General features: G+C 45.7%; 1 protein-coding gene across 7 annotated transcripts in view; it reads right to left on the bottom strand.

Moving 5' to 3' along the window:
• Nucleotides 1–8,310: 8,310 nt before the first annotated feature.
• Nucleotides 8,311–14,889, bottom strand: part of LOC310714856 (fibulin-2-like) — a 30,749-nt gene continuing 24,170 nt past the window's right edge. For 5 of the 7 annotated variants that reach the window (XM_083520857.1, XM_083520859.1, XM_083520860.1 and 2 more), the window contains 5 exons: nt 14,493–14,618; nt 13,666–13,782; nt 13,175–13,303; nt 9,380–9,503; nt 8,311–8,899 (listed from right to left, as the gene is read on the bottom strand). In XM_083520857.1, the coding sequence (XP_083376983.1) occupies nt 8,542–8,899; nt 9,380–9,503; nt 13,175–13,303; nt 13,666–13,782; nt 14,493–14,618 (854 nt within the window). In that variant the 3' untranslated portion in view covers nt 8,311–8,541. Of the gene's footprint in view, nt 8,900–9,379; nt 9,504–13,003; nt 13,022–13,114; nt 13,304–13,665; nt 13,783–14,492; nt 14,619–14,889 lie in introns of those variants that run through there. The other 2 variants (XR_014530154.1, XM_083520862.1) reach the window with 2 other exon arrangements.

Here is a 14,889-nt window from a genome sequence, read left to right as displayed (position 1 = left end):
TACACAGGATATTCCTGCAGAGCCTGAGGGAGGGGGGGAGGGAGGGTAGAAAGAAAGAAAGAAAGAGAGAGAGAGAGAGAGAGAGAGAGAGAGAGAGAGAGAGAGAGAGAGAGAGAGAGAAGTAGGAAAAAGAAAGAAAAAAAGAAAGTGATAGTTAGACTGCGGTCACTAAGGTATGCAGACAGCCATAAAAGAGCTGAGTACCTGTCACATCATGCAACATTCACTGCATTACCCACAACTCTCACCTCAAACTCTCATCCACATCTCAGCTTCTGCTCATTAACTCCCTGAGGAGGTGGAGAGAGAGAGAGAGAGAGAGAGAGAGAGAGAGAGAGAGAGAGAGAGAGAGAGAGAGAGAGCAGATCATCAGGATGTAATTATTCATCTCTACACTGTAATTCACTCAGATTTTTTTTCCTCAAATGAAAGAGAAGGTGAAAACGATAAGAACAGATATAATAAAGAAATTACGATGAAGTCATTAGGACATGCCAAATAAGACATTATTGAGACGAGCACGTGACTCCACCCATTACTATACATGTCAGGGATTCACCCTGCCACGCCCCCCTCTGTAGCTGTCAGGGATTCACCCTGCCACGCCCCCCTCTGTAGCTGTCAGGGATCCACCCTGCCACGCCCCCCTCGATAGCAGTCACGCTGCTTCCCAAGATTACCGACAGCTGTGGCTCATGAAAGATCAGACTACATAAACTCACGTTCTTGAGTCACAGGCTGTCGGTCGTTATATTGTCAAGCTGGACAATCGCGTGGCTGCTCGACCGCCGGCTGTATATGCGAATTCCACTTCCGACTTGGATTACTCATTGCCGAAGGCTTTATGGATTATGCTTGGGACATTCGAACTCATAGCGGACAACGCGTATCGAGCGGATGTCTTTGTTTGTTGTTTTCAACGGCTTATGAGTGTTTTTGTGTTGTACGGTTGTTGAAATAAAAGGACAATGATCGGACTATATCGGCTTCCGCGTCTGCAGCTTGACAGAACGACCGACCTATACCGAACGCGGATTCGCCATTCCGCGATTCCGACCGCAACGGATTGGCAGCTGAACCCGGCTTCGGATTTCCTCCGGAAGCTCAGTGCCGCTTCTCGCGGTTCAGATCCACAGAAGCCGGATCATGAGAGCGCGGCTGCGCCACGCCCCTCAGAGAGCGCGAGGGGATTACCGGCTCGTTACTCGGGGAAAAAAGACGAATTGGGCGGATTTCTGCAAGGCATCGGCGAGTATGTGGCTGTTAACATTTCCCGGTTTCCTTCCGAACGAGCCAAGATTACCCTCTGTATTTCCCTCCTGTCTGGAGAAGTTCTTGCCAAAGCCAGCTCACTATGGAGCGCCAAAGGGGGCAAATTCGGCTCACTCGCCGAATTCAGCGGGCTGCTTCTGGGGAAGTTGGGGATAGAGGTGGTGGATCTCCACTACAGTCCCCTTGAGGAGGAAGGTGCACCATTCCAAGGTTCTCAAGAGCACGCGGCTCCGTGCCGGATCTCCCATGAGCCTGCAGCTCAGCCCCAATGTTTTGATGAGAGGGCTGCTTCATCTCAGGGTCTCTACCAGCGTGCTGCTGTGTTCCGGGGTTCTCGTGGACGCACCACACCATCTCCGAGCGTCGGCGAGCACACCATGCCGTCACAGAGTTTCTACAGGCGTGCCGCTCTGTTCCGAGGTTCCCGTGGGCGTGCCACGCCGCCACAGTGTCTCCAGGAGCGTGCTTTCCCGCCACAGAGTCTTCACGAGAGCGCCGCGCCGCCACAGAGTCTTCACGAGAGCGCCGCGCCGCCACAGAGTCTTCACGAGAGCGCCGCGCCGCCACAGAGTCTTCACGAGAGCGCCGCGCCGCCACAGAGTCTTCACGAGAGCGCCGCGCCGCCACAGAGTCTCCAGGAGCATGCTTTCCCGCCACAGAGTCTTCACGAGAGCGCCGCGCCGCCACAGAGTCTCCAGGAGCATGCTTTCCCGCCACAGAGTCTTCACGAGAGCGCCGCGCCGCCACAGAGTCTCCAGGAGCATGCTTTCCCGCCACAGAGTCGTCACGAGAGCGCCGCGCAGCCACAGAGTCTCCAGGAGCATGCTTTCCCGCCACAGAGTCGTCACGAGAGCGCCGCGCCGCCACAGAGTCTCCAGGAGCATGCTTTCCCGCCACAGAGTCGTCACGAGAGCGCCGCGCCGCCACAGAGTCTCCAGGAGCATGCTTTCCCGCCACAGAGTCGTCACGAGAACGCCGCGCCGCCACAGAGTCTCCAGGAGCATGCTTTCCCGCCACAGAGTCGTCACGAGAGCGCCGCGCCGACACCTCCGGTCACAGAAGGCGAAGTGACTCCTCCGAGTCCCTCTCCAGACGACGCCCCATCCCAGAGTCCCTTCCAAGGCGACATCTCGCCCACGGAAAGCTCGGCTCCGCCCCAGGACCTCCAAGAGAGCTCCGCCCAGCTCCAGGTCCCTCCAGAGAGCTCCGCCCAGCTCCAGGTCCCTCCAGAGAGCTCCGCCCAGCTCCAGGTCCCTCCAGAGCGCTCCGCCCAGCTCCTGGCTCCTCAAGAGGGCACGACTCCGCTCCAGGCTCCTCCCGAGAGCTCGTCTCCGCTCCAGGCTCCTCCCGAGAGCTCGTCTCCGCCTCCGAGCGACCCCACGAGCTCGTCTCCGCTTCAGTGTCCCAAAGAGAGCTCCACTGATGTCGTGGACCTCCAGGCGAGCCCTTCTCCGCTCGTGGATCTCCAGGCAGGCTTCACCTCATTTCCAGGCTGCTCAGTTGGCTCCGATCTGCTCCTAAGGGTCCCAAGGAGCGCCCCTACGCCCAGGGGTTTCCCTGTGCACTCACCCCGGCTCCAGGACTGCGAAAGGGAAGTTGAACCGCTGCCCCCGGGTTCCACCGACAGCGACGGCTCACCCCACAGTCCCGCAGAAGGCGACGGCTCGTCCCCAGCGTCCGCAGAAGACGACGGCTCGTCCCCAGCGCCCGCAGAAGACGACGGCTCGTCCCCAGCGCCCGCAGAAGGCGACGGCTCGTCCCCAGCGCCCGCAGAAGGCGACGGCTCGTCCCCAGCGCCCGCAGAAGGCGACGGCTCGCCCCCAGCGCCCGCAGAAGGCGACGTTTCGCCCCCAGCGCCCGCAGAAGGCGACGTTTCGCCCCGGGCTCCACAAAGGCGACGTTTCGCCCCGGGCTCCACAGAAGGCGACGTCTCGCCCCCGGGTCCTCTTCAGGGCGAAGGATCGCATCCAGACTCCACGCAGGGCGAAGGATCGCATCCAGACTCCACGCAGGGCGAAGGATCGCATCCAAGCTCCACGCAGGGCGAAGGATCGCATCCAAGCTCCACGCAGGGCGAAGGATCGCATCCAAGCTCCACAGAGGGCGACGTCTCACCCCGGGCTCCACAGAGGGCGACGTCTCGCCCCCGGGCTCCACAGAAGGTGACGTCAGGCCTCCAGGCCTCCAGCTCACCAGGCCTCCGTTGCTCCCAGGCGTCTAAGGAGGCCTTCCTCGGAGTGCCCTGGCCCGCCTGGCATAGGTGGGTTTTGGGGCGTCAGGTGTCGCCCCTGGAGGGGGGGGTACTGTCAGGGATTCACCCTGCCACGCCCCCCTCTGTAGCTGTCAGGGATTCACCCTGCCACGCCCCCGTCTGTAGTTGTCAGAGATCCACCCTGCCATGCCCTCCTCGATAGCAGTCACGCTGCTTCCCAAGATTACCGACAGCTGTGGCTCATGAAAGATCAGACTACATAAACTCACGTTCTTGAGTCGTTATATTGTCAAGCTGGACAATCGCGTGGCTGCTCGACCGCCGGCTGTATATGCGAATTCCACTTCTGACTTGGATTACTCATTGCCGAAGGCTTTATGGATTATGCTTGGGACATTCGAACTCATAGCGGACAACGCGTATAGAGCGGATGTCTTTGTTTGTTGTTTTCAACGGCTTATGAGTGTTTTTGTGTTGTACGGTTGTTGAAATAAAAGGACAATGATCGGACTATATCGGCTTCTGCGTCTGCAGCCTGACAATACAACCCCCAAAAATGTTAGGATGCTGTGCTAAATGTTAATAAAAACACTGTAATATTATGCACATCTCATAAAGGTATATTTTATTCTCAATAGAAAACATCAAACGTATAAAGTGAGAATATGCACCATGTTCAAGTTAAAAATAAAGTAATATAATTGCTGAAACACGTCTCAAAAAAGAGACACTTTTCCCCTGTGTAGCATCAGTTCTTCTTTTAACAACTATCTGTATATGCCTGGGAGCTGAGGAACTGAGGAACTAAGGAGAGCAGTTGCTGAGGTTTTGGGACAGGAATGTTGTCTCATGTGTGTCTGATACATGATTCTAGCTGTTCAACAGTTCTGAGTTTCCTTTGTTGTGTTTTTCTTTTCATAATGCACCAAATGTTTTTAAATGGTGAAGGGTCTAGACTTCAGGCAGTTCAGCAGCCGCACTTTTCTACTATGAGGTCATGCTGGTGTAATAGATGCAGTATGCAGTTAGCAGTGTCGTACTCAAATATACAAGACCGTCCCTGAAAACTGCATTTTCTGGGTGGAAGCATTTGTTGCTCTAAAACCTGAAAATTGCGATCTGCAGTGATGGAGCCTTTCCAGATGTACAAGCTGCTCATTCTCCCTCTCTCTCTCTTTCTCTCCCTCTCTCTCTCTTTCTCTCCCTCTCTCTCTCTTTCTCTCCCCCTCTCTCTCTCTTTCTCTCCCTCTCTCTCTCTTTCTCTCCCCCTCTCTCTCTTTCTCTCCACCTCTCTCTCTCAGCGCTCAGCACTGAAAAACAAGGAAACTATAGTCAAACACAAAGAAGTTTGTGTTTAGTGTGTTAGAGTGCAGTTTGTGTGTAGTGTGTTAGAGTGCAGTTTGTGTGTAGTGTGTTAGTGTAGTTTGTGTGTAGTGTGTTAAAGTGCAGTTTGTGTGTAGTGTGTTAGTGTAGTTTGTGTGTAGTGTGTTAGAGTGCAGTTTATGTGTAGTGTGTTAGAGTGCAGTTTGTGTGTAGTGTGTTAGTGTAGTTTGTGTGTAGTGTGTTAGAGTGTAGTTTGTGTGTAGTGCATTAGAGTGCAGTTTGTGTGTAGTGCGTTAGAGTGCAGTTTGTGTGTAGTGCGTTAGAGTGCAGTTTGTGTGTAGTGCGTTAGAGTGCAGTTTGTGTGTAGTGTGCAGTTTGTGTGTAGTGTGTTAGAGTGCAGTTTGTGTGTAGTGCGTTAGAGTTAAGTTTGTGTGTAGTGTGTTAGAGTGCAGTTTGTGTGTAGTGTGTTAGAGTGCAGTTTGTGTGTAGTGTGTTAGAGTGAAGTTTGTGTGTAGTGTGTTAGAGTGAAGTTTGTGTGTAGTGTGTTAGTGGAGTTTGTGTGTAGTGTGTTAGAGTGCAGTTTGTGTGTAGTGTGCAGTTTGTGTGTAGTGTGTTAGAGTGCAGTTTGTGTGTAGTGTGTTAGAGTGCAGTTAGTGTGTAGTGTATTAGTGCAGTTTGTGTGTAGTGTGTTAGAGTGCAGTTTATGTGTAGTGTGTTAGTGCAGTTTGTGTGTAGTGTGTTAGAGTGCAGTTAGTGTGTAGTGTATTAGTGCAGTTTGTATGTAGTGTGTTAGAGTGCAGTTTGTGTTTAGTGTGTTAGTGTAGTTTGTGTGTAGTATGTTAGAGTGTAGTTTGTGTGTAGTGTCTTAGAGTGCAGTTAGTGTGTAGTGTGTTAGTGCAGTTTGTGTGTAGTGTGTTAGTGCAGTTTGTGTGTAGTGTGTTAGAGTTAAGTTTGTGTGTAGTGTGTTAGAGTGCAGTTTGTGTGTAGTGTGTTAGAGTGCAGTTTGTGTGTAGTGTGTTAGAGTGAAGTTTGTGTGTAGTGTGTTAGAGTGCAGTTTGTGTGTAGTGTGTTAGTGGAGTTTGTGTGTAGTGTGTTAGAGTGCAGTTTGTGTGTAGTGTGCAGTTTGTGTGTAGTGTGTTAGAGTGCAGTTTGTGTGTAGTGTGTTAGAGTGCAGTTAGTGTGTAGTGTATTAGTGCAGTTTGTGTGTAGTGTGTTAGAGTGCAGTTTGTGTTTAGTGTGTTAGTGTAGTTTGTGTGTAGTATGTTAGAGTGTAGTTTGTGTGTAGTGTCTTAGAGTGCAGTTTGTGTGTAGTGTGTTAGTGTAGTTTGTGTGTAGTGTGTTAGAGTGCAGTTTGTGTGTAGTGTGTTAGAGTGCAGTTTGTGTGTAGTGTGTTAGTGTAGTTTGTGTGTAGTGTGTTAGAGTGCAGTTTGTGTTTAGTGCGTTAGAGTGCAGTTTGTGTGTAGTGCGTTAGAGTGCAGTTTGTGTGTAGTGTGCAGTTTGTGTGTAGTGTGTTAGTGTAGTTTGTGTGTAGTGTGTTAGAGTGTAGTTTGTGTGTAGTATGTTAGAGTGCAGTTTGTGTGTATTGTGTTAGAGTGCAGTTAGTGTGTAGTGTGTTAGTGCAGTTTGTGTGTAGTGTGTTAGTGCAGTTTGTGTGTAGTGTGTTAGAGTTAAGTTTGTGTGTAGTGTGTTAGAGTGCAGTTTGTGTGTAGTGTGTTAGAGTGCAGTTTGTGTGTAGTGTGTTAGAGTGAAGTTTGTGTGTAGTGTGTTAGAGTGAAGTTTGTGTGTAGTGTGTTAGTGGAGTTTTTGTGTAGTGTGTTAGAGTGCAGTTTGTGTGTAGTTTGTTAGTGTAGTTTGTGTGTTGTGTTAGAGTGCAGTTTGTGTGTAGTGTGTTAGAGTGAAGTTTGTGTGTAGTGTGTTAGTTATGGTAGAGTGCAGTTTGTGTGCAGTGTGCTGTTAGTGTGTAGTGTGTTAGTGTAGTTTGTGTGTAGTGTGTTGGTGTAGTTTGTGTGTGGTGTGTAGTATGTTGTGATTGTGTAGTTTGTGTGCACGCAAACAGTATTTTAAATGTTTATTTATTTAATTGTTTATTTCTTGTTTGAACTCTGCTTCATATCCAAAGTCTCTTTTAGCAAGATTCTAAAGAGGAAAAAAATACCCTGGACTGTGATTGGTCAGAAGGCGCTGATGAATCCTGGACTGTGATTGGTCAGAAGGCGCTGATGAATCCTGGACTGTGATTGGTCAGAAGGTGCTGATGAATCCTGGACTGTGATTGGTCAGAAGGCGCTGATGAATCCTGGACTTTGATTGGTCAGAAGGCGCTAATGAATCCTGGACTGTGATTGGTCAGAAGGTGCTGATGAATCCTGGACTGTGATTGGTCAGAAGGCGCTGATGAATCCTGGATTGTGATTGGTCAGAAGGCGCTAATGAATCTAGGACTGTAATTGGTCAGAAGGCGCTGATGAATCCTGGACTGTGATTGGTCAGAAGACGCTGATGAATCCTGGACTGTGATTGGTCAGAAGACGCTGATGAATCCTGGACTGTGATTGGTCAGAAGGCGCTGCTGAATCCTGGATTGTGATTGGTCAGAAGGCGCTGATGAATCCTGGACTGTAATTGGTCAGAAGGCGCTGATGAATCCTGGATTGTGATTGGTCAGAAGACGCTGATGTATCCTGGACTGTGATTGGTCAGAAGGCGCTGATGAATCCTGGATTGTGATTGGTCGTAAGGCGCTGATGAATCCTGGATTGTGATTGGTCGTAAGGCGCTGATGAATCCTGGACTGTGATTGGTCAGAAGGTGCTGGTGAATCATGTAGAACAGCAGCTCTGACATTAGTGCAGGTTTATTATAATGCGCTCGCTCTGTTACAGTATCATTTCAGAAGTGTTTATAGCTGCTGTAGCATAAGTGAGAACAGGAACTTACTGCTTTCTTGGACATTAAATGTAACTATAAACAGATAAAAATTATAATGTGTGAATTTTAATCAATAAAATTGTTGCCTGAACCATTGTTGTGGTATAAGCGGAACACGTTATGAGTTTAGACCTAATTCAGATTAGTCTGATTTGGTTTATTCGATTTAGTTTAGTTTGTTTCATTTTAAACCCAATTCAGATCGGTCCAAATCAGTTTAGACCAGATTTAAATCAGTCTGTTCTTGTTTAGACCCGATTCGGTACAGTCTGATTCCATTCAGGCCTGATTCATTTCAGCAAAATACATTTTAGACATCATTAAGATGAGTCTAATTCAGGTAATGTGGAATATTAATCCTATACCGAACAGGTTTTATGTTGTTACGGTTCGGAGCCCTGCTGTTGTCCTTTTCACAGAAGTAACTCCATTGCTGTGTTGTTCCATCGTTACACATTTACATAGATGATTTAAAAAAAAAAAAGGCACAGGTGTCATGACAATCACATACAATCATCACTCTCAACAATAAAAAGCTCCTCATTAGCTACAAGTAGTTACAAAGTACACAGAAATATTTTTCTTAGCCCCGCCCTCTTTGGTCTTTATTGTGAAACAATTGGCCTCGCCTACTGAACATGTTACAGCTGTGGGATGTGAATTTGTGATTGTGAACATTGTGTAAGCACATAAACTGCATACTGTAATCGCATTGTAATAATAATAATAATAATAATAATAATAAAAATCAACACATTTCATTGCAGGTTTTAGGTGAGATTCATGAAGGCCCCATGTGTCCAGCATTAGACGGCGTTAGCCGAGATGAAGATGTAGATCCGTGCAAGGAAGGTGGTGAAGGTGCCCTGCCTCCACAGCTTCATCTCCACATCGAGCAGAAAGTCACGTGGCTGCGGGAGCTGGCGCTGCAGATAGATGCCGCCGGTGTATGCATTCAGCTTCCGGGGGCTGAAGTATCCGTCTTCATTGCCGCTGGCGATGCGGATGATGACGTTGTCGCCGGTGTAGGCGGGAGACGGACCCATGCGGAAGATCAGCGCCGGGACGATGATGTTGGTCTGGAAGCTCAGCTGGTAGTACGTGATCCTCACCGGAGAGTTCTGGCACTCCACAGAGTTCAAGCAGCTGATTCGCTCACACCGGCTGCTCAGATGGAACACACTTAATGAAAATACTTACAATACTCTATTATAGTGTCTTAGTGACTCAAATTAGACCTGAGTCAGATCATTCTGATTCAATTTAGACCAGATTTAGATTAGTCCATTTCGGTTTAGACCTAATTCAGACCAATGTGATCCAATTTAGACCAAATCCAGATCAGTTTTTTTTCCAGTTTAGACCAGATTTAAGTTTGATTCTATTTAGGCCTGATTCAGTTCAGGCAGCTTCTGTTTATACCTGCTTCAGTTCAGTGGGACTCGGGTTAGATCTGACTCTGAGCCTGAGTGAGGAGGAACATACCTACAATTTTTTATTTATTAAAGAATGACAGTTCCTGCTGTGACTTTACAGTTACAGGTTATAGCAGCTAGTAACAGTCACTGACCAGCATCTCGTGTGTGTGTGTGTGTGTGTGTGTGTGTGTGTGTGTGTGTGTGTGTGTGTGTGTGTGTTTCGTACATGTCAGCGACTCGGCGGTAGTTTGCCGGACAGCTGTAGGACAGACAGCGGAATCCACCGTGTATGTTGTAGCAGGTTTCCTCTGATGTGCAGTTGTGAGCTCCGAGTGAACACTCGTCTACGTCTGAGACACACAGAGACAAGGGCAGCTTTAACATCAGACTCATGAACCGAGATCAGACTGGAAACTGGCCAAAGATCCACAATGACATACAGAAATGTATATCTAAACAATTTTGCATCTAATATTTTAAAGGAAAATGTTATAACTGAATAAATTATTAATAGCAAATCTTAATGCTTTTATTTGTTCCACTTATTTTAAAAAGAACAGAATTAAGTGAATACACGTAAATTCATTACTTGGCATAATTTAGATCAGTTTAAATCAGTTTAGACCAGATTTGTGTTTTTGTTTAGACCTGATTCAGTTTAGTCCGATTAAATTTAGGCCTGATTCAGTTCATCTTAAATGACTTTAGACCTCATTAAAATGGGTCTGATTCAGTTAAGATGGGAATCAGTCCCACATGGTTTAGTTTGGATGTGATTTAGTTTGGTGTGGTACAGATTAGACTTTATTAACACCAGTATGGTACAAATCATTACTGATTCAGTTTAGTGTAGTCCGGATTAGATCTGTTTGAGTTCAGTGTGGTTCAGATTAGACCCGATTCATTTCAATGTGGTTCAGATTAGACCTTATTCAGTTCAGTGTGGTTTAGATTAGACCCTATTCATTTTAATGTGGTTCAGATAAAACCTGATTCAGTTCAGTGTGGTTCAGATTAAATGTAATTCAGTTCAGCGTGGTTCAAATTAGACCTGGTTGAGTTGAGTGTGGTTCAGATTAGACCTGATTGAGTTCAGAGTGGTTCAGATTAGACCTGATTGAGTGTGGTTCAGATTAGACCTGATTGAGTGTGGTTCAGATTAGACCTGATTGAGTTCGGTTTGGTTCAGATTAGACCTAATTCAGTTCACTGCGGTTCAGATTAGACCCGATTGAGTTCAGAGTGGTTCAGATTAGACCCGATTGAGTTCAGTGTGGTTCAGATTAGACCCGATTGAGTTCAGAGTGGTTCGGATTAGACCCGATTGAGTTCAGAGTGGTTCAGATTAGACCCGATTGAGTTCAGAGTGGGTCAGATTAGACCCGATTGAGTTCAGAGTGGGTCAGATTAGACCCAATTGAGTTCAGTGTGGTTCAGATTAGACCTGATTGAGTTCAGTGTGGTTCAGATTAGACCTGATTGAGTTCAGAGTGGTTCAGTTTAGACCTGATTGAGTTCAGAGTGGTTCAGATTAGACTTGATTGAGTTCAGAGTGGTTTAGATTAGACTTGATTGAGTTCAGAGTGGTTCAGATTAGACCTGATTGAGTGTGGTTCAGATTAGACCCGATTGAGTTCAGAGTGGTTCAGATTAGACCCGACTGAGTTTAGAGTGGGTCAGATTAGACCCAATTGAGTTCAGTGTGGTTCAGATTAGACCTGATTGAGTTCAGTGTGGTTCAGATTAGACCTGATTGAGTTCAGAGTGGTTCAGATTAGACCTGATTGAGTTCAGAGTGGTTCAGATTAGACCTGATTGAGTTCAGAGTGGTTCAGATTAGACCTGATTGAGTTCAGAGTGGTTCAGATTAGACTTTATCGAGTTCAGAGTGGTTCAGATTAGACTTTATCGAGTTCAGAGTGGTTCAGATTAGACCCGATTGAGTTCAGAGTGGTTCAGATTAGACCCGATTGAGTTCAGAGTGGGTCAGATTAGACCCGATTGAGTTCAGAGTGGGTCAGATTAGACCCGATTGAGTTCAGTGTGGTTCAGATTAGACCTGATTGAGTTCAGTGTGGTTCAGATTAGACCTGATTGAGTTCAGAGTGGTTCAGTTTAGACCTGATTGAGTTCAGAGTGGTTCAGATTAGACTTGATTGAGTTCAGAGTGGTTCAGATTAGACTTTATCAAGTTCAGAGTGGTTCAGATTAGACCTGATTGAGTGTGGTTCAGATTAGACCCGATTGAGTTCAGAGTGGTTCAGATTAGACCCGACTGAGTTTAGAGTGGGTCAGATTAGACCCAATTGAGTTCAGTGTGGTTCAGATTAGACCTGATTGAGTTCAGTGTGGTTCAGATTAGACCTGATTGAGTTCAGAGTGGTTCAGATTAGACCTGATTGAGTTCAGAGTGGTTCAGATTAGACCTGATTGAGTTCAGAGTGGTTCAGATTAGACCTGATTGAGTTCAGAGTGGTTCAGATTAGACTTTATGGAGTTCAGAGTGGTTCAGATTAGACTTTATCGAGTTCAGAGTGGTTCAGATTAGACTTGATTGAGTTCAGAGTGGTTCAGATTAGACTTTATCGAGTTCAGAGTGGTTCAGATTAGACCTGATTGAGTGTGGTTCAGATTAGACCCGATTGAGTTCAGAGTGGTTCAGATTAGACCCGATTGAGTTCAGAGTGGGTCAGATTAGACCCAATTGAGTTCAGTGTGGTTCAGATTAGACCTTATTGAGTTCGGTGTGGTTCAGATTAGACCTTATTGAGTCTAGAGTGGTTCAGATTAGACCTGATTGAGTTCAGAGTGGTTCGGATTAGACCTGATTGAGTTCAGTGTGGTTCAGATTAGACCCGATTGAGTTCAGAGTGGGTCAGATTAGACCCGATTGAGTTCAGTGTGGTTCAGATTAGACCCGATTGAGTTCAGTGTGGTTCAGATTAGACCCGATTGAGTTCAGAGTGGTTCAGATTAGACCCGATTGAGTTCAGAGTGGGTCAGATTAGACCCGATTGAGTTCAGAGTGGGTCAGATTAGACCCAATTGAGTTCAGTGTGGTTCAGATTAGACCTGATTGAGTTCAGTGTGGTTCAGATTAGACCTGATTGAGTTCAGAGTGGTTCAGTTTAGACCTGATTGAGTTCAGAGTGGTTCAGATTAGACTTGATCGAGTTCAGAGTGGTTCAGATTAGACTTTATTGAGTTCAGAGTGGTTCAGATTAGACCTGATTGAGTGTGGTTCAGATTAGACCCGATTGAGTTTGGTTTGGTTCAGATTAGACCTAATTCAGTTCAATGTTGTTCAGATTAGACTTTATTGAGTTCGGTGTGGTTCAGATTAGACCTTATTGAGTCTAGAGTGGTTCAGATTAGACCTGATTGAGTTCAGAGTGGTTCAGATTAGACCTGATTGAGTTCAGAGTGGGTCAGATTAGACCTGATTGAGTTCAGAGTGGGTCAGATTAGACCTGATTTAGTTCAGGGTGGTTCAGATTAGACCTGATTGAGTTCAGAGTGGTTCGGATTAGACCTGATTGAGTTCAGAGTGGGTCAGATTAGACCTGATTGAGTTTAGTGTGGTTCAGATTAGACCTGATTGAGTTCAGAGTGTGTCAGATTAGACTTTATCGAGTTCAGAGTGGTTCAGATTAGACCTGATTGAGTGTGGTTCAGATTAGACCTGATTGAGTTCGGTTTGGTTCAGATTAGACCTAATTCAGTTCAATGTGGTTCAGATTAGACCTTATTGAGTTCGGTGTGGTTCAGATTAGACCTTATTGAGTCTAGAGTGGTTCAGATTAGACCTGATTGAGTTCAGAGTGGTTCGGATTAGACCTGATTTAGTTCAGTGTGGTTCAGATTAGACCTGATTGAGTTCAGAGTGGTTCGGATTAGACCTGATTGAGTTCAGAGTGGGTCGGATTAGACCTGATTGAGTTCAGAGTGGGTCGGATTAGACCTGATTGAGTTCAGTGTGAGTAGAAAATCAGCGCTATATTGAGTGTAAGGGTTCGGGGACCGAGGCAGGAGCGCTGGTTTGGAGCCATGCTGTATCCGTGTTCAGGACAAGCGCAGTTGTAGCTTCCGGGAACGTTAACACATTTGTAGGCACAGAGATGACCAACGCTCTGAGAACATTCATCAACATCTGTACAGAGAACATGCACAAAACATCAAAATCAGGATAATGTCATTTATACAGCATTAAACAGAACATGTAATTATTCTTTATTTCTTTAAAAAAAAAACAAGGGTAATAAATAAAATCATGTTATAATGTTTATAGTGAAAAAAATACAATAATAATAATAATTAATAATAATAATAATAATAATAATAATATTAATAATAATCATAATAATCAATAATATTTATTTCAGCCTGACAGTTTATGTTTATTTTATTTAAAAAAATTTTGAATACATGGTGTTATAGTGGTGTGTGCGTGTGTGTGTGTGTGTGTGTGTGTGTGTGTGTGTGTGTGTGTGTGTGTGCGCATGTGTGTGTTACCTTCACATGTGTGTGTGTCCTCACGCAGGTAGTAGCCCTGTCTGCAGTAACATTGGTACGAGCCGTAGATGTTAACACACTCGTGACTGCACGGACTGCTCAAACACTCGTTCACGTCTGCATCTCACACACACACACACACACACACACACACACACACACACACACACGCGCTCAGGAAGTGTTTCGAACTGAGTTGCAGGTTTCTAGATCAACAGAATCCATCATCCATCATGTCAGAGATTTAGAGCAGAAATTGCATTTCTATCTGACGCCTGCGAACACATGCTAGTGAACTTGGCTTTACACTGTAACCATGACAACAGTCATAGCATTGTTAGCTCATATAGCATATTTGAAAACCAATTTTCTTGGTTAAATGATGAATAAATCCTTATAATTTTTTCCCTTTTTTTAGATCTGTTGTTGAAATCTGGCTTCTTTATTCTTCTCAAATGTATAAAAAAACCTTAAATAAATCTTTATTTATTTTGCTGAATGAGATCCGAGTCAGTAAAATGATCCGACTCCTGGCTCGCCTCCTGGGCTGCGATCTGATTGGTTAAGAGATTAAAATAAATAAATAAATAAATAAATAAATAAATAAATAAATAAATAAATAAATAAATAAACATGAGACCTCAAAAGAGATAATCTCACTTTTTTCTTGAAAAGTGTAAAGATGTCCGATCAGAGATTCTGATATTTCATTATTCGCAGTTTCTCTTTGAAAAAGAAAAAAAGAACTAGACTCAGCAGGAGTGTTTATCACGCCTGTGTTTTTCCCCTGGTTTCCTGGAACACATGGCTTCCTTATCAGCCTGTACCTTCACAGTTCTTGCCATCACTGGATAAAGTGAATCCTGGGGTGCAGGAGCAGTGATACGAGCCTGGAGTGTTCTCACACGTCTGAGCACACAGTCTGCCCGAGTAACGCCAGCATTCGTTCACATCTACACAGAGAGAGAGAGAGAGAGAGAGAGAGAGAGAGAGAGAGAGAGACGGAGGAGAAGTTATTCTAGCTAGTCTAAACACTAAGCCGAAGCCTGATGCTGAGCCACAACAGTGTGAATCAGCACCTGAGATAAGAACGAAGAAAAACCTGTGGTTCTGCTCCTGATAACAATGTAAACACACACATCAAGCATAACATCACCTGAGGAACACATCGGAGAACATGAACAATCATGTAGAATTACAATCATGTAGCTCAGGAACATCTGT

Source organism: Silurus aristotelis (genome assembly GCF_946808225.1).
Source record: "Silurus aristotelis genome assembly, chromosome: 19".
In the NCBI taxonomy this organism is placed as follows: Eukaryota; Metazoa; Chordata; class Actinopteri; order Siluriformes; family Siluridae; genus Silurus; species Silurus aristotelis.
Note: the sequence above shows the minus strand (reverse complement) of the source record. Positions and strands in the feature narration are given on the sequence as shown.